Source organism: Punica granatum, chromosome 4, assembly GCF_007655135.1.
Source record: "Punica granatum isolate Tunisia-2019 chromosome 4, ASM765513v2, whole genome shotgun sequence".
Classification (NCBI taxonomy): domain Eukaryota; kingdom Viridiplantae; phylum Streptophyta; class Magnoliopsida; order Myrtales; family Lythraceae; genus Punica; species Punica granatum.
Window position 1 is genome coordinate 18,457,011 of NC_045130.1, and position 20,587 is coordinate 18,477,597.

General features: G+C 33.4%; 1 protein-coding gene across 1 annotated transcript; it reads left to right on the forward strand.

Annotated features, from left to right (window-relative positions):
• The first annotated feature begins 5,964 nt into the window (after window positions 1-5,964).
• LOC116205198 (serine/threonine-protein kinase BSK2) lies at window positions 5,965-12,549 on the forward strand. The gene is made up of 10 exons (XM_031537710.1): window positions 5,965-6,473; window positions 6,893-7,113; window positions 7,829-7,964; window positions 8,136-8,269; window positions 8,756-8,861; window positions 9,792-9,877; window positions 10,225-10,413; window positions 10,567-10,725; window positions 11,415-11,528; window positions 11,908-12,549. Exons 1-10 carry the CDS (start codon window positions 6,389-6,391, stop codon window positions 12,157-12,159), a joined length of 1,482 nt encoding a protein of 493 aa, XP_031393570.1. The 5' UTR covers window positions 5,965-6,388; the 3' UTR covers window positions 12,160-12,549.
• Window positions 12,550-20,587: the final 8,038 nt, after the last annotated feature.

The following is a 20,587-nucleotide window of genomic DNA, read 5'->3' on the forward strand; positions in this document are numbered from 1 at the left end:
GAGAAACACATCGTACTTTTACATATAGTATAGATGTGGATATAGAGATGAATATAGATGAATAAATATATTAATTTCTTATTAAATTAAGATTTTGAAAAATAGATATAAATATGTTCTTTTCAATTTTAATTGGGATTATTTTATCATCTAAAACATTATATAATAAGGCAAATATTGTAAAAGTACACATCTTTCCCATTAACACCATAATATTACATTATATCATGTACTTTTCAAGAAATACAATACATGGTAGTATAATATTCACATAAATCTAACATTCTCGGACCTACTTTTCTAATAATCCAACAATGCTCGAATCAAATATTACCTAAGATTCTTGATTTAGAAAAAAAGAAAAAAATACAGTATGATTTATTTCTTTACACATTCAAAGGAAATGTGATCTATATGATAGATATCTGGAAAATATTATTATGATCAGGAAAATTTCGCAACCATAACATACTATGTTTTAGAGACTTAAAATAGGAAAAGATATACTTAGATTATTATATGCATCATGAAGCAGTGAATGATTCCTAGAAATCCTATTCATAAAAATATCTGAAAATGAAGTCCCAAGTTCATTGATTCCCAATCTTAGTTCTTGTTGGAAACTCTATTCACAAAAAAAAAAACACTATACGAAGAGCACGCACAATCAACAATTGAGAAAAAGGAGAAAGAGTTTTGTATGTAGAATTGGTTTGAGGCATGCTATGGAAGGTGTTGACTTCAGAGTAGATTTCCGCCACTACCTCGATGCAATAGCATGATAACGACTTACTCTCAAGATACAACGAACCACTCGAGATCTTCTAATGTGCACTCAAATCGAAAATCTGAAGAATTCAAAAATCTCGCTACTGCTCTTGAAAAATTTAGGACAGAAAGGAGGTTTTGGATCTCCAAGTATTTTGTAAGAACTTTGGGAGATAGGGGAGAGAGAGAGAATTGTTGGAAGACAACAAAGTTCTTGAAGGTGTTGTAAAAGTAAGAGAAAATGGGTATTTATATTAGTGAAACATCACCATCTTGTCTTTTCAATAAATAGATATATTCATTTTTAAAATGAATTAACACATCCCTTTAATTAAAGTACACGACTCTTTACAATAAGAAGACTTACTTCGAATAATCCAAGAGTCATGTCTTTCTACAAATAACTACCCATAGACACTTAATTTTGAATCGCCAATAATGATAATTAAAAATAGAAATAAATCAACAATTCTAAGAGTCACTTAATAGCAAATATGTTCTGAAACAAATAACTAATGTTGCACAGCACCAATTCAGAGTGTTAACGACTGGTAAATGACAAAGTATGCTATCTGTGTTACACAAAATTTAATAGCTAGCTAGGGATTCAGTTTATATAAAATTGTAGGAATAAATATTTACTAAATGAGAATAAGTATAGTCTATATCTTACTAACCACGACGATATGGAATAGTACATGAACATTACATGCACGTGGAAGATTCTTGAAACTCACTTGACGCACCTCGTGGTGATTATCAACTGCTTGAATAAGAATAATTTCAGTCGATAAGTTAAGGATTGACAATTATTTAAAAAAAAAAGGGAATCGACGTAGTATAAAATGGTACCTTTATGCTTTGCCTCAAAGATTTTCAATGGTCCTTGTCAGCACCCCATTTCGGTCCATCGGCTCCAAGGGGCAAAATCGTCATTTTTCCAATTTATTACCTTTTCTAAAAAAAAAATAATTTAATTAATTAATTAATTAATTGATTTAAATTAAATTATATATATATATGTATCATAAATAAAATAAAATTTTAAAAAAAAATTCAAATCCCGGGCAGGGGCCGGGCAGCGTTGACCGGCTGCCCGTGACCCGCCGGCCATTTAATTAAAAAAAAAAAGAGAGATTCGGGCAGGCCGGGCAGGGGCCGGGCAGCGCTCGCCGGCTACCCGCGATCCCCGCCAGCCCAGGAAGCCCCGAATCGGATTTCCGTGATTTTCGGCCAAATCGGCCGAAATCTTAACGGAAAATGGGATGGAATTGAGATTAAATGAACAGAAAGTTAATTGGGGAGAGGAGGAACAGGACCCAGTAAAAGGAATCGAACAATTTGCTCTCGTTTCGGCGGATTTGAAGATCGATTGAGCTCGAAAACCCTCGCCGGAAAACCCCAAAATTCTCCCCGATCCCGACCGTCTTAACTCCGGTGATGCCCATATCGACCTCGGCGAAGCGTCGGCGGTGTCCAGAACCGTCACCGGCGTCCATTCCGGCCCTCACCGCGGCGTCCAGGGGCGAGAACCGCCTCCCGCGGCACCGTCGCCGCCGCTTCCCCCCGATCCCGACCGCCTCCGGTTAACGGGCCTCGGCCCAGTTCTTTTTTTTCGCAGGCCCAGCCCAAGCCCAGCCAGGCCCAACGCGCTCCAGTCCGGCCCAGCGCTCTTCCGTCCGAGTTCTCCTTCGGGCGGGCGATCCGATCCGACCCGATTTCATCCGGCGATTTTTTTACTTTTTACAGAGAAGCCCCTCAACTTTCCAAACTAGGTAAATTCTCGACTTAGTGGCATGATTAGGGTTCCTTTCATGAATATTATTGCTTGCTTGATGGATATAATATGAAATGAGTGTTCTTGGGTCGCGTGGGTGATCGGATTTGTCCCGAACTCGATTTTATGAACTTTCCATTTTGTCACATTTCAGTCCAGAGGACTCATTTTATTTTTTTCAGATATGCCCCGAACTCTAAAATTTATCTTCAACCAAGTCCCGGTCATTTTACTATTTTCCAATCAGTCCTTGGATTTTTTCAGAATTTCTCAAGCATCCCAAAGGACTTTCCAAGTTGTTTCAGTTTAGTCCCTGGGCCATTTTTCACCCTTTTCAGATCTGCCCCGAATTTCAAAATTTCTTTTCAATCAAGTCCCAGTCATTTTACTATTTTCCAATCAGTCCGGGAATTTTCAGAATTTTTCAAGAATCCCTAGGAACTTTTCAAGTTGTTTCAGTTTAGTCCTGGGTCCATTTTTTATTTTCAGATCAGTCCCGATTTTTAAATTCATGTCAAATAAGTCCTAGAACATTTTCAGTAAATTTTTACACAGTCCCCATTTTTTAGAATTTTCAGATCAGTCCCCCGACTTTTAGAATTTTCAAATCAGTCCCCAATTTTTTTCAAAATTTTCAAATCAGTCCTTGCTCTTTTAAAATCGTTCAATTCAGTCCCCTGGACATTTTCTAAAAATATCCAGCCTTTTTTTTTACTTGGATCACCCACCGACAATGTATGTGCCCATTTAAATATTTCATTTTTGTAATTATGTGACCATGTCGGAAATTAGGGTTTATCGGGCGGTCAACTAATGGCTATCTCGACGGCTCGAAATCCGTAGATTAAAGCATTCGGCAAATTTTTAATTAACTTAAAATTCTACATACGGGATAATCGGGACGTTAAATTTGGCTAAATTAAATCACTTGATTTCTTTAATTGGATTGCACGAATTGATTAATAATTTGTAATCGCGTCGACAGTTCAAGAACTGTTAATCATGCCCTTTTCAAAATTCACAATTTCAAAAGCACCGAGATACGTACAGCGTAATCTTGTTTTACATGCACACACATATTTACCGATTCAAGGGCATGATTACCGGTTCTTGTTCTGCCGTGATCCTAGCGTAGGTTTGTGCATAGAATTGGTCAAAATATGGGAAAACAAATTAATCACAAACTCGGCTTAAATCAAACATGGGCAATAGTCGGATAGAGGGTTAGGTTTCGGGTTTTTAGGTGAAAATACTTTAAATCTGTAAAAGCCATATTGCCACGATACAGAATAATCTAAAAATAACCCACACCTTTGAGACTCGGCTACAGACGTCATGTCTATCGGGTCCGTTTTAAATAATGCCGAATGCTACATACCCTATCCATCACCCCTTTTTGCTTGTTTTAAGGTAGGATTTGTGTGCCAAGATATCTCGGGTAATAATCAGTTAATTCACGTAAATTCGGCGATAACAAAACCCCCATTGTTCGTTTATTTGAACTTGCTTGTTACATATTTTGCACTTGATTGTTATGCGGATCGAGCCCAATCCTTTAGGACTCGATTCACACTGGGTCCAACGCCCATAACCGTCGATCACGGGATCCAATACCCCATACACCGAGTGCGCATTTAATTTAATTTAATTTTTGGTCTTTTTCAAACTATACGGTAAGCATGAGTGAAATCATGGCCGAATGCGAACCGACTGGGATTTAGTCATTGTAGTTGTCTTTTGTTTATTTGAGAGAACAATGTAAGGTTTTATATTATACATATATTCATGTAAAATCCCGGTCAGAGAGTGGACGGTCAGAGTGTTTCTTCGAATTTACGGTGTCAAAACGCATAAGATGAGCGGAACTTAATAAAGCGGTAATTAAATTAAAATGGCAAGCCTAGACAAGTTAGAGTACCGAAAGGGCGTGTGGGATATAAGCCCACACGTAATAGAACCCTCGAATTCGAAATTTTCGGTTCCGTACAGACCATTGCCTTAGCATCTTAGGTGTACCCCGTACCCCTAGACCCGGGTAACTTGCCGGCCCTCGACCTTCGGGTCGTAAAATGGCAAGTGGCGACTCCTTCTCACGTGCGTCCGTCGCGCGTCCCCGGGAAGGTGGATACTCCCAAGCCGCGTTGTTTAGGCGCGCGCATGCGTGCCCCGACGAGACGAAATTCGGGTGCGCACAGTCCTAGCCCTCTCCTATGAAATGAACACCCCCTGGACGTTCTCAAACCTAAACTTTAGCTATCATTTTCGTCCTAGTGAATTTGTTTCCGGATGAAATTAGGCAAAAGTTGGATACGTCCAATCCATCTGGTTGAGGCAAAGGAGTCAATGATTGGCCCTTCATGAATTATCTTTTTCTTCGCCCAAATCCTTTTGGAAACGATGGGTGGGACAGTCGAAGGGGGCTCCACCCTCATCAATCCTCTATAAAGCTGATCAACTCAAACCCCCTTTTTCCTGGCACGGCTTTACGGGGAAAAGGTCAGACTCTTACCATCTAAATCCACTTCTTCAACCACTTTTCATAATTGCACATACCTGCACTTTTAAAGAGTAGATTTAGTTTCCAGAAAAGTTCTTGAGCTTTTTTCAGGTGAAAATGAAAATTGGAGATTATCTTGATGGAATTCAATATGTAAGGACCTTGATTCATTACTCTATGAAGAGTATTATCTCTTAATAAGAAAAGAAATTGATGAAATTACTGATAATGAGAAGTTCTTAGATATTCTTATTTTAAAAAAATGTTGTGAAAAAAACTAATAAGATTATTACAGTTAGTAATAATTATGGCAATTGATATATAATTAACACTCCATGTATGAGCTTATGCATTTTGATTGGCTCTTTCTCATGTCATGTGGTGATATAGAATTATCGAAGAGTTTCTCACAAATAGTAGTAATTTTATCTATAATTTGAGAATTAATGTGAATAACAATTCAAATGAATTTTCTCTTAAACGATCTAAACTATCTTACAATAAACTAAGGTGCCTCACATTAACTGTGCGTTGACACTCATCTTTCCGGGTTGGTTATATCATACAACTTAATAAATAACTAGTTAGATTATGCAAGACTATTGGCTAGTGAGGTCATATCTGAATTGACTTATTGTCACCAATTTACTTATCTTGTTAACACCATCAGATGTCCTAATAAGATCTGCCAAGGGGGCTCTTGTATTAGCCGGCGTGTCAAGTGGCACGACCCATCAACTGAGATTAGGATCGATTTTATCACGACAAAGACACGCTGTCATTTATTATCACACAACATATACAGAGCACAATTATAAGAATATTCAATTCACTCTTCTCCTTCCAACTTTTACGGTCTCCACACTCTTCCTCTGTGTTCCTCTCTGTCTCTGTCTCTGTCTCTGTCTATCTCTCTCTCTGTCTCGCTGAGGCTGATGGAGGATGGGGAAGGGGAGGGGGAATGACCCAATCCCCTGCTTCACGTGCTGAGCTTCTGCTAAGCATGTGACCATCTCTCCCAATCACTGACTACTCCTTTGACTTCTCTCTCTCTCTCTCTCTCTTTCTCTCTCTCTCTCTCTCTCTCTTCCCCCATTTTCATACGCATCCTTTTCAACTCGGCCATCAGCTTTCACTAGCTAACTCGCTCCCTCACACGCAACTCACTCCCTCTCTGCAACTATTCAAACACAGCTCTTCCCGTCCTCCCCAGAGCTCACACCAGAGTCTACATTACACAGTAGCGAACTTTCTCTCTCTCCCTATCCCCTCGAAGTATTATAAGAAGAAGCTGGGGAGATTGTGTTGGGTGTTTGTGTCAATATATGTAAAGAAGCAGAGCAATCATGGGCTGTATTCAGTCCAAAACCTCCCATCTCCCTTCTCCTGACCAAGACCCCCCTATAACACCTGACCCTAAACCAGATCCAGGTACCCATCTCCCCCATTCCTTGTTTTCCATTTGCATGTCTTTTTTTTTTTCTCTCTTCATATCTGTATCTTGAGTGTTCTTCTCTTGGTCCACCTGATCTAGATTAGGCCTCTTCTTAGTTACTGGGTCTTTTTTTATTTTCCCCCTTAGTTTAAGGAACTTGTTTTGTTTGTCTCTTGCTCATATGGGTTCCGGCAGATAGATATGGAGGTCTTCGTTAATATAGTTAATCTGGAAATCTGGTCAAATGTTTTATTGGTCAATCGAGGTCTTAGTTTAAACCCATTTGGGTATAACTAAACAAATCAATCTATTTAAGTCTTGTTGAAGCTATTCTGGAATCAGTTAGTCTTTGTTGACTATTATACGCATGAAATTTTTTGTCTTTTTGATTGTTGCAACTCTCTGTGGTGTGTAGCGAATGGTGAGCAAGTGGACCAAGACCTAGTTCCTGCATTCAAAGAGTTTGGCCTCTCGGAGCTCCGAGCTGCTACTAATGGATTTAGCAGTGAGCTGATTGTTTCAGAGAGTGGGGAGAAAGCCCCCAATGTTGTCTACAAAGGGAAGTTGAGGAACAACAGATTCATTGCCATTAAACGGTTCTCCAAACAGTCTTGGCCTGACCCACAGCAGTTTGTGGTATAATCTGAGATTCCTCTTTCCGCTTTGGTCTCTATCTGTCGGTATGTTAATGTGGTGTTATAGTGAATCCTTAATTTTTGCTTCTGGGTGTTATGGTTGGAAAGCTAATGAAACTGGGGTGTGTGGGCTTGACTGGGTCCTATGTTTGGATTTCTGGATAACTTCTTCGGGCATGATCAAATAGAATACAACCATTGGCTAAAGAAAATCAAATGCGTAGGCGGATAATTTTTGTATAATCTGCTTTTAATGGTAATATATATCTGTGATTTCAATTTGCTTGTCTGTCTTGATTTTTGTTATTGGATGATTACTAGCTTCAGACAGATTCTAGTAATCAAATTCGAGAATATGGGTGAAGATATGAAATGTGGCAACTAAGTTTTATGCTTGCTACTTAGTTTTCTGCTTGTTAATCTCACTGCTCATTGGAGTGGCAGAATTTGGTATAAATGCAGATATTTCATATTCTGGAAAAGTAGTATCATTCTTCATTTTCCTAAACATTATCGGATGTTTACGATATGCATACAAATAGATTTTCTGGTTCGCCTGTATTTCGCATTCCTTTGAGACACCTTTAGCATTCTGAGGTTGTATATTCTTTTGTGTTGTTTTTCTTTTTCTTTTTCTTTCCTTTCCTTTGGGTGATCAGGCTCTTTGTTTTCATTTCATATATTGGTTATAAGTTATTCTCATTGATATGTGGCAGAAAGAAGCCTCTGGTGTTGGAAAGGTTAGACACAAAAAATTGGTAAACCTGATTGGGTGCTGTGCTGAGGGAGATGAGCGTCTTTTGGTGGCAGAATACATGCCAAATGATACACTCTCCAAGCACCTATTTCACTGTATGTGTTTCCTCCTCTTTTGACTTTTTCGAATATCTTTAAATCTCTGTATGTGCTTAATGTGTTTCAGTTTGGACCTGTATATTGGCCAAAATAAGTTTTGGACCTGTGATTTGACCTTGATCCCTGTGTTTGCTAATGTATCTTGGTTCTTGTGAAAATTCCTTGTAGGGGAAAAACAGCCTTTGCCATGGGAAATGCGCGTGAGAGTTGCATACTATATTGCTCAAGCACTTGACCATTGCAGTTCAGAGAACCGGAAGATCTATCATGACCTGAATGCATATAGAGTTCTGTTTGACGAGGTATGTATTTTAAATTCACTCTATGGATCAGAAAACTATATACTTCAATGTTAGATTTTTTGGACTTGTCCTTTCTGCTGGGACATCTTAAGAAAGCTTTTTTTGTTGGTACTTTTGCAAATTGATTTATTCTGGAAAATCTATGAATAGTTGTCTGAGAGTAATATAGGCACAGGAATCATCGGATTGTGCATTGTGGTCTTTGTCCCATTTTAGTCAGCTGTAAGAGTTGTACACACTCAATGTTTTCATCCTTTTCAAAAGTCCTTCAGGGACTTTTGGTGGTCTGCTTGGCTGAGAAAACTAATCTACTCTAAGAAGAGGTCTTGAGAGAGCGATATGCCTTTATTTTTCATGAAAACATGGACATAAATGAATTCACATATTCATTACCACAATTATGCTCTTTACGTGCTCTGGAATATGAATCAAAAGGGTTACCTATTACCTTTTTACTTTAAATGTACTGTTTATTTTTTTTCCCAGGAAGGTGACCCCCGATTATCGAGCTTTGGCCTTATGAAGAATAGCCATGATGGAAAAAGCTACAGCACTAACTTGGCTTACACACCTCCAGAGTTTTTACGGACAGGTATAATGCATATTGGACAAAGAATTCTTACAGTAAACACTGAATCATAATTTGTTTTTATTTTGTGCCAATATATTTTGGTTTGATCATGTAAAATTAGCTTATTTTATATTTTATATTTGGGATTAAATTGGTTGTAGCATATTAATTGCCTGGAGAAACATAACATTTTTTGGAGCATAGCAGACCAGAAATCAGAAACTTATCTCCATCAGTGGGCTACAAATCAAAATAAGTTTTCGTAGGGGCAGTTTTCAAGAGTTGGCTTTTTAAATGAGTTGCCTGACATTTGGAAAGAATGGTCCATTTAAGTGTTTTTTACACTTTTTCTGTCAGAACCTATTTTTCAGAATTATCTTCAAGTTTCTTCGAAGCATAATAAGTTTGGCAATGTGCTCCTAAAATGTTTTGGAGAATTAGTGGCTGGGAGCTGGCAATCCAGTACCAATGACTGGTGATCATAGATGTCTGCAGCAACCGGTGGTTACACAGGAGTTGTATTTTTTCTTTTATTCCCAAACAAGCTATAAAACAGTTTTGAGGACACTTCAAGATATTAATTAGAGGCCCATGAAGTTTTTTTTCTTCCTGAATAGTGCTAATATTGTTTCGATGCAAGCATATCTGCAGATTGAGAATAAATATGCAATATTTGATGCTTAGCATGTAGAACCTTTTTTTGCTGATAAAGATAGAAGAGTCGATTCAAAATCATCGAGAGATTATAATTGGTGGTGTTTGACTGTATTGTTCCTAAGACACTGTAGCTGATTCGTGCCATATAAAAGTGAGTGGATTGGGGAAATAGAAATAGTAGATGTACAAGCCGACATGATTTTCTACCTTATAAATTGTGTTCTTCCCCTTCAAAATTTCCCTCTTGAAGTTAAGATAGCAAATCATTGTTTAAATAAATCGCAAATTTTACAGGAAGAGTCATCCCAGAGAGCGTGATCTACAGTTATGGAACTGTGCTGCTTGACCTGTTGAGTGGAAAACACATTCCTCCGAGCCATGTATGGATGCCACTCTCTTTCTTCCACATTTATCAATTGCCACTTCCACAAAAGATTCACATTCTAAACATGGTTTAGTTATACAGTTACAATCTAGTGTTTAGCCATTTATAGTTGCCATGTGTGTGTCAAGACAGCAGGTTCGAAATTATGTTTCCTGCAGCTGTTGATAAACTCGTGCCTTTACTTCTAATTTTTTTCCCTTCCTTTTATCAACTAATCAAAGTACCAGGATTCTAACACTTTAATCATGTCTAGTCCTTTGCTGGGTGTACCATGAACAATTAAAAGTCCAAGTACTCTAATACTTGATAATAAACAATAATCTTTTCTATTTTCTTTTTCAGGCATTAGATCTGATCCGGGGCAAAAATTCGCTTTTACTAATGGATTCCTCCTTAGAAGGACAATATGCCAATGAAGATGCAAGTGCTCTGGTTGAATTGGCCTCGAAATGCCTGCAGTATGAGGCTAGAGATCGGCCTGATATTAAGTTCCTTCTTTCGGCGGTAGCTCCCCTTCAGAAGCAACAAGAGGTACAAAGAATCCCCGAGTACTTTCTAACATCAATTTTACTTATCTCCCAGCTTCTTCACCAAACATGTGATATTGCTCAATGCAAAATTCGGCTTGTTCTCTTCCTGACATGCATCGAACCGTCTTCTTTGTCCAATTTTATCTGATTATAGGTGGCATCTCATGTTCTTATGGGAATCACAAAAACTCCAGTGGTCATCCCAACGTTGCTTTCACCTCTTGGGAAGGCTTGCGCTAGGATGGATCTTACTGCGGTGCATGATATTTTACTTAAAACCGGTTACAAAGATGAAGAGGGGGCAGAGAATGAGGTCAGTTGCATGGACAAGATAACTTTCCTGGCTTAATTGTCCAACACTTAATGGTCGGTTCTAGCCTTGATTTGGGTTTCCCAGCTTAGCGCTGGTCATCTCTCTAAGCCATTTCAAAATACGTTGAAATTGCAAAATGAAAAAGACCTTTCTAATACTTTTCATGAAAAACCCTTCATCATCATCCGATTTATGGGGCTGGGTTCGCTTGATATTGTCTATCTCAGCCAAAAACCAGGTCGCCTGCATAGGCACATTTGATGACCTGGTCTTGACGGAGACCGCTGGAATTGAGCCAACCGGGCCTAGATTTGCGAGAAGTTTCTGAATGGGTTATTATGAAAGACACCAATAAGTTTTTCTCGAATTTAGCAGCTTCTTGAAAAAAGAAAAAAGAAAAAAAGTGAAATGACAAAAGTTAAGTCATCCTTAAAACCGTATTCGGTCTTAGTAGTCTTAATAGTTGTTGAAAGTACATGCTTTGATTTATTCCCTTCTATGTGCTAACATGATTAATAAACACAAATGCACTGGGAACTATGTAAGATGGGGGTTATGTGAAGGATTTTTTCAAACATAAAGAGGATTAGGGCATAAGATTAACCTTAAAAGTCTAGAAATTATTTGTCGGTTTGTTCTTTAACGTGTATGGTATGTTTCTTTTCTTGATGAATCATTTTGTTGTGAAGCTCTCATTCCAAGAGTGGACACAGCAAGTTCAAGACATGTTGAATACAAAGAAGTTTGGGGATATTGCCTTTCGGGACAAGGATTTCAAGAATGCTATTGAATACTACTCAAAGGTACATTTTTCAATATCGAGCAGGACTAATCTTGGAAAATGCTCTATAGTACTTCATGACCAACCCTCCCGTGCAATTCTACTTTGCTGTACTCTCGAATTTCATTCACACTAGTCCCACTGGGACCAGACCCCTGGTGGTCCCGTCTTAGGGAACCGTATCTTCACAAAAATCCATTGCGCCAGCATGTTCTTCTTAACTGGTCAGTCGTGCTGGTCCTCAATTTGACCCGATCTGCATTTACTTAGTAAATCTGTACTTTTGACTTATTTTATTTCTGCAAATTCAACTGGTTTTGTTTGAACCTTAGTGAAACTTTTGAACCACGGATCTCTAGAAAGATGTCACTGATTTTGGGAAAACATGGTGATGAAAACAGTTGGTGTCAATGATGTCGGTTCCATCGGGCACCGTGTTCGTGAGGAGGGCACTTTCCTGCTTGATGATCGAGCAGCCCGAGCTGGCCTTGAGGGATGCAATGCAGGCCCAGGTCTGCCTGCCTGAGTGGCCCACTGCCTTCTACATGCAGGCCCTCGCCCTCTCCAAGCTTGGGATGGAAACTGATGCACAGGACATGCTCAATGATGGTGCCTCCTTCGAAGCTAAGAAGCAGAACAGTTGGCGCAGTTAAAAGCGGTTTCTTCCTCTGGCCTTCCTTTTTCCTCATTCGTGAAGGAAAGGATTCTTAAGTTCGAGGCATATTTAAGCTTCTCGAGAAATTTGTACTTGCCAGAAGAACATGAAGTGTATATTGAAATTGCGCGACAGATAAGATAGCTCCTCTTTTGGAATCTAAGGCAAAGTTGATTGTGTTGAGTTAGACAGTTGAACACAGGCAGCATGAGCGTGTAGTGCCATAGCTCTAGAACGTTAACCTATCTTACCTTAGATTTGAGATGTGTCAGGTTTGGTATGTGGTGGAGATGAATTATATGGTCCCCCTCGATATGCATTTGAAATATGGACTATGTTCGACTGATCGGCTTATGAAGTGATCTAAACCAAAGGATGATCTACTCGAGAAGGGAGTATAGTATGGTGATGCTCACCCTCTATATATTTTCTTAATGTATTTCACTGTATACCTATAGATTTCTCCCTCATTTGGCCTTCTCACCAGAAGCATCAGCTCGTTTGATGTTGATCCTAACAAAAACAAAGCAAGAAATCATTGCAAGAAACAGAGATTGTTTATACTAGAAGTCTAGAAGTGGGACTAATTTTCGGAAAATGGTCATGCAGGTCTCATCGATAACCAATAAAATCATATACAGAAAAGAGGCAGATGCACAATCACCTAGTATCGCAGGTATTGGACTTGTGTCGCAAAAAGCTTTGATGGTGGCGATGATCTATGCGGTTGCAGGGGCGGTTTCAAGACATTAATTGTAAGTCCATTATTGGTGCTAAGCTTTTGCCCATGGGTTGCATGGGTTCATTTATATATATATATATATACTAATTATCGAGCACATGCATTTTACGTGATTAAATGTGATTGTTATTTCCGCTCATTTTATTATATAAATGTGTGCAATAATTTTTAAAAATATTAATTTACAATCAATAATAGTATATTATTAGACATATAATACTAATGATAATTTAATTTCATGAATAAGATGGGGGAAAAATTTACATAAGAGAGGATAACTCAATATAAGTCTTGAAAAATCCAACGTTGTCAATATTATGCGTAAAATATTGAAAAGAAATGTTCCAACCATGGCATGATGAATTTTTTATCTTCAACATTATCAAAATTTAACACCCAAACCACATAAACAAAACTGAAGAACCCTAAAATTCTACAAAAGTTTGTGTGAGAAAAAACAAAAAGTTGAAGAACTTATGTAAAAATATCTAACTGTGGAAGTACCTAAAATAAACTGCGGGCATGCAAAAAATTGAAGAAATATAACGGTAGCAATATTTTTTAGAGTAGATCGATCACGGTTTATGTGTGGTACCTCGACTATTTATAGTGTATCATCCATGATAAAATATCAAATAGTACATCACATCTTTATCTATAAAAAATATGATCTGATTTACATTTTGAAGAACAAATATACAACACATCATATCTATAAAAATAAATCTGTATCTATATGTTTTAAAAAATTTAAAATTCGTTTATAAGAAAAGCTCAAAATCTGAGAAAATAACAATCCATCCCATAAATCTATATCTACATGTTTTAAAAATAAAATTGAAATTCGTTTTTCTAAAAAAAATAAAAAATTTCAAAAAATAATGATTAATCCCACAAATCTATATTTATTTATTTTAAAAGTTTAAAATTTAAAAAATTCAAAATAAAGAAAACTCAAAAAATTGAGAAAATAATGAATAGTCCCATATATTTTTTAAAAGTTAAAATCTTACTTTTTTAGAAAAAAAACTCAAAAAACCGAGAAAATTTCGTTTATAAACGGAGTATTATGGGGCCATCTGGCCAGTCCCACATTGATCCTACTTTCATATATGTGTATATGTAGATATATTCTTTCTTAGAATGTAATTATTTCTTTGAAAGACTAATTTTTTTTATTAAGATCAATAATATTTTTAATTACATTTATTAAAGTTTCAGATAATAATTTTTCATAACTTTTTATTAAAAACTATAGAAAGTTAATTAGTTTAACGGTAATTTTGCAATTAACTGTCTCACTTAATATGTATAATCAATTTAAGTTAAATATTGATTCAAATTTATCACATGTACTTTAATTATGAAATTGCAGTAGAAAATATATTTATCAACTTTATTTTGAAAACAATTTTTATGATATCCATGTGTTTTCTTTTATATTTTTTTTATTGATGAGCATAAGTACATATATTGTGCATAAAGTTTTTTCCTCCTATATGACCATAAAATCAAAAAATTTATAGCTTCTATTTTTTTACATGGAAATTATATGTGTGATCAATAAATTATTTCCTTAGTACTGCATCCTTCGCGTTGTATTTTTAATGCATTTATATTTCAGTTTTTATAATACTTATATTCTGATATTTGGGAAACATATGGTTTCTTTATATAATAAAATATCTCGAATAATTAATGACATTAAATGAATTTTAGAATAGTTCGATAAAGATCTTGTAACTAACTCTATTAATTAGTATGCATGACATATTTATTTGATTATTTATATATTAGGTATATTTTTTTATAGATACTCCAACAAATTTAGCTATACGTTTTTTAAATTTAATATATTATTACATCCTTATTTCAAATATTTTGAGTTTATATTATTATAACTTCGTAGAATAACTATAATAATTTCTAATGCTATTGTTTAAGCGAAAATTCGATTTCGTAACTACCTCCTTATTTTTAGTATTTGGTTGAAATGCCAAAAGTATCCTTTATCTTTAGTTTAGTTATGATATGATTTAAAATAGAAGAGATGAATTGAAGGACAATGTTGTCCACTTAAGATTATTTATCCTCTCTATTTTCTCCCACGTGTCAATCTCTCTTTATTTTGCTATTCCTTTCTCAACCTCAATATTCCATGTTCTATCATATTATTTTAAACAACAAAAGTTCAAAATTTAAAATTTAAAATTTCAACAGTAACTAAAAATTTCAAATAATAATGCTAATTAGACTAACTTCAAATACTTTATTGCTAATTTTGCTACTAATTCACTCATTTGTGTTGCATATGCATCAAATCATTAACATTATATAGATCCAATAAAAATATTAAATGCAACTATACAAACTTGATATCGATTTTTTAAAATGAAAAATGTCAAAAGTATCCTTTATTCTTAGTTTAGATATGATATGATTTAAAATAAAAGAGATGCATTGAAGGACGATATTGTCCACTTACTATTATTTTCTCCTCTCTATTTTCTCCCACGTGTCATTCTCCCATTTTGTTCTTTCCTTTCTCAACCTTAAAATTCCATGTTCTATCATATTATTTTAAACAACAAAAATTAAAAATTAAAAATTTCAATAGTAACTAAAAATTTCGAATAATAATGCTAATTAGACTAATTTCATATACTTTATTACCAATTTTGCTACTAATTCCCTCATTTGTGTTGCATATTTATTAAATCATTAACATTATGTAGATCCAATACAAATATATAAAATGCAAGTATACAAACTTGATTTTGAATTTTGTTTTTGAAAATTATGTCATGCTATATCCTTACTTTCATTTATGAAATTTTTACTTTTTTTGCAATCCTAATTTCATAAAATTAGTCACGTGGTACTTTTTTTTTTAGAAATGTTGTCTAGAGTTAAGTAGTTATTTTTTTATTTGATAGTTAATATGATGACATGTTAAAGATACCTTGCACATGTATGTAAATGGATTTTACACATTTTTTGGAATAGTTCTAGTCATATTCTTTGCTTTCACACATTAAATTTTATATTTCGATATGCTCCTAAACTTTTGTAGTTAGTGTTTTGTGATAATTTATATATATGCTTACATAGTTATCTTCAAATATAAATTATTCTAATATCTATTTTCAAATTTGTTTATTAGATAATTTATTGTTTTCGAAAAAATATTGCATTTGTTGATAAAAGCTATTAAAAAGTAGTCACTTCATTGATCTTTTTTTTTTTTTGTTTAGAAGGGTAATTAGTCATTTTCTTGATTCAGGATCATTATTTTTAACGTGTAAAATTTTAGTTTTTAATATGCTAGCACATATATCTAATTAGTTATTACTAATTTATATATATGCTTAATTCATCATTTTCGAGTATAAATATTCTTATAATATCTATGTTCATGCTTATTTATTAGATCATTTAGTTTTCATTCCGCATGATACACATGTTTTTACGCATGATAATTTATTTATTTTTTTACTAGTTAAATGTGTTATTGAATTGTAAGGAAGCTTTTTCTTAAATAATATTAAGATTTTCATTGGTTATGAGACCGATTTTCTTAATAGTAATAATAATACTTTTTAAATAATTAATTTCAAATTTCAAATAAATAAAAATATTCAATAAAATTAGAGTAATTTTAAATAGTTTAAAAATAATTTTGCAACTAACCATCTTAATTTAATATGCATCATATATTTATTTAATTGTTTTTGCAAATTTATCATGGATATTTAGACAATAATTTTTCCAGCAAAATGGTTTTATGATATCCATGTATTGAATTATTGTTTTCTTTTCATATATGACCATAAGTTCTAGAAGATTGTGATTGTCTTCCTCAAGTAGTGGACATATTATATATTTCTATATCATTTCTTATTTGTAATTATTTGTAATTTAAAATATCAATTTTCTTATTAAACAAAATAATATTTTTCTATTGTTAATTGCAAACATTAAATAATAATCTTCTATAATTTTTGTCATAAAGTATAATAATCAAAATAGTTTGATGATAATTTGCTACAAATCTATTTAATTAATATGCATCACATTAAGTTAATTCTTTATATACATTTATCAGTTATATATAATTTAGAAATAACAACAGGATTTTTTTGTCCTTTTAAAATAGTATTTATGAAATCTTTATTTTAAATATTATTTTTTATCCTATTTATTGCCATAAGTTTATAATACCGACTGTCACATGTACAAATTTTTTTATTTATTATTATAAGTCAATATAAATTATTGGCTATGACAATTTTTTGGGGAATTAGCATAGCTTCTTTGGCTATATACTAAAGTAGATTTTTTGTTCCAATTGTAATTTGGAAATCGGTTCTCATGCAATTTTTTACGTTTTATACATTTTAATTTTATTCTTTGTTTTTAAATTTTATTCTTTATTTTTTAAAGTTTTTCTTTTAATTTTAGTTTGTAAGAGATTTGTGTGCATTTATTGCATTTATTATGCGCCCAAGTTATTTTCTTTTAATTGTAGCTAATAAGAGATTTACATACATTTTATTACATTTATTATGCACCCAAGCTAATAAATTATGCACCCATGCTAATTGATTATGCACTTATGTTAATTTTACTTATATATAGGGTTTAATTTTAGAAAAGTCTTTATTTTTCTTTTTCAGTTTTTTTCTCCTTTTCTTAAATTATTTCTCTAGAAAAAGTTGCGAAATGATTTTAGCAAACTCAAAATTGAATTTTTGAATAGAATTTCGCACTTGAATAACATGTGTACTTAGTTAACATATGTTGCCATTTATCTTATTTATGATAGAGCCAAAAAAACTAGTTTAAACAAAAACTTCGTTGCATAATAGCATAAGAAAGTTTTGATGCATGTGAGCAAATATAAGATTATAAGAGTGCGTTTGGTTTCAGAGTTAAAGTAATTTTGATTTTGATTTTGATTTTGATTGTGGAAAAGGACAAATGAGATGTGATTATAAATTTAACTTGGGAAACGTGTGTTTTTGTTGTATAGTGCGTTAAGTTAAAGTTAAAGTTAAAATTTTTTACTTGGGAAATATGTGTTTTTGTTATGCAGTATGTTGAGTTAAAGTTAAAGTTTTTTAACTCTCAATCCAAACGGGCCTTTAAATGTCTATTATTTTAGTATGGTAGTTACATATCAATATTGACTTAGGGTGAGTTCGGGGAGTGCGATGAGGCTCCCAAACCTGCGTTTTCAACTTCAATTTTCAAATAATTAGGTTGCGTTTGGTTTCATAGTAGGATTTTAAAATCAGATTTTGATTTTGAAAAAGAGTGGTATAAATGGGGCTCACCCTTTGATTTTGTATGAGTTATGTTGTTTTATTGTGGAAAAAAGTAGTATAAATGGGGCCCACTCTTTGACTTTGTATGAGTTATTTTGTTTTGTAGTGGGTAGAGTTAAGTTAGAATTATGATTCTAAAATTACATCCTAAAACCAAACAAGGCCTAGCATTTGGTGTTTCTTTCTTCCACAAGTGGTTGACTCATTCTTGCTGTGGAAACGTGATTTTGGTGTGTTTGTTTTTTAAAAAATTTTCAACTCAACTCAACTCAATTCCATTTATCTTCAATTCAACAATACAATTATTACTTATTTTTAATTTTAATTTTTTTAATCATTTAATTTAATTTTTAATATTAAATTCTCTCAACTATTCATTACTTTTTCACAATTCAATAACACAATCATTACTTAATCATTACTTTTTCTCAACTATTCATTACTTTTTCACACTTTTTCTTATAATTCAACAATATAATCATTATAAACCAATTAAAACTAAAATTCAACTCAACTCAACTCAAAATCCAAACGCATTCTAGCGTTCAGTGTCTCATATGTTTCTTTCCCACGGCTTTAACTCTTGTAACTTCCAAACTACTCCATTCCTTTTCTGCATAATTCCATGTCTGCCCTCACCTCTCCGTCTCATCTATATTACACACACACACACACACATATATACATATACATATACATATACATAATTTAAACAAAGGAGGCTCGCATTTTTTTTGATAGTTCTAATAGAACTATTGTCTAATCTGTCTCATTTATTACAGCGATAGGAATTTATTTGTTAATGAAATAAATTTTATTCTTCTATTTATGTACATATCGGTCATTTTAACTTTTCACCAGTTATTTTAGCTGATTTAAAAAATAGTATGCCAAATATCTCAATAATTTATAAAATAAGCAATTATTTTTCAGCAATTTTATTCAAATACTTTTTCATCAGCAACAGCACTCCATAACCAAGCCTTTTATATTTAGTGTCCAACAATTAGAAACTTTTCAATTAAAGGGAGGAGAATTGATTTGATATAATAATTTAAAAAACAAAAAAAAGATAGAAATCCTTCCAATTAAAGGGAAGAGACTTGAAAAGTCACTAAAAAGTACTTCTCTAATTGCTTTGAATTTGGGAAATTAAAATATTCAACTTCTCTTGAAAAAAACAATTTTTCATTTTAGGTAGGTAAACATATATAAATTATAGTTTTGCATTTTTATAAAACTTTTCCAAACAGTTAGAAAAATTTCTCAATATAAATATGGCCTAATATTCCCCATCTATGTTTATGAAAAATATAAATGCATTATCTTTATTAGGTTGGGGCTATTTTCACCCCTATTTGGTTAATACACCCCATTTGTTATATATTCTATCAAAATACACATAATACCTCCAGCCAAAAAAAAAAATACACCCAGTCATTTGGTAATTAAATAGCATAATTTTATGCACATAGCCCATGTTAATCCCAATTTATTTTACAATATCAACAAAACATCAACAGGAAAAAATAAAAAATTATGAAATAAATGAACTTCTTGTGTTATTTTAGATGCAATAATACATAAAGTTTTTATATAATTTGACTAGCTTAATGTAAACCATTAATTTATATATGGTTCCCAGAATTTAAGATTTTCTCATTAATATAGTGATCTATTACTTTTAAGTGAAAGATATTTTATTTTTGTTTTGCTGAACGAAAGCTATTTCATTAGAGTATAGTACAGATTTTGCCTCCTTTTTATATTTTGGCATTGAGATCTTTAAAGGATATTTTTGAGAACTTTTTTTCTATTATATGACGATTTAAGATACATTTTTAAATAATATTGGTTAAGTATCAATTTTCTAGTTTTTTCAAAAGGGAAAAAGATAAGAGCTTCTACAAATGGTAAAATTTGCGTGAATTAAGAAAGGAAAAGATGGATTTAACTATTTAAGAGAGTGATTAGAAGGTCTAACCATATTTGTTAGTTATAAAAAAGGGATTAGGTGATTACCAAATGACAATAAGTTAGGAAATTATTTGGGAGAGTGATTTCTGATTTTTCCATATGTATAAAGGTCATAAAGGTGCAATTGAAGGTAATTTGGTACAACAAACAATAAATGGATTGTATTAGCCAAATAGGGAGTGGAAATAGTTCCAACCTTTTTATCATCATCATCAGGAAAAATTACTTCAAAAATCATGAACTTTGCCCCTTTATTCAATATTTGTTTTTTACAAATAAGATCATGAACTATCATTTCTTGATCATCACCATCATTAGGGAAAATTACTTCAAAAATCATGAACCCTGCCCCCTTTATTCAATTTGCGATGAATTTATTT

What these genes read in the sequence shown, in the direction of transcription:
- LOC116205198 (XM_031537710.1), top strand. Translation starts at nt 6,389, where the DNA reads ATGGGCTGTATTCAGTCCAAAACCTCCCATCTCCCTTCTCCTGACCAA. An exon ending in CTCCAAGCACCTATTTCACT is followed by an intron (nt 7,965 to 8,135) that starts GTATGTGTTTCC and finishes AATTCCTTGTAG; the next exon opens with GGGAAAAACAGCCTTTGCCA. An exon ending in CCCTTCAGAAGCAACAAGAG is followed by an intron (nt 10,414 to 10,566) that starts GTACAAAGAATC and finishes ATCTGATTATAG; the next exon opens with GTGGCATCTCATGTTCTTAT.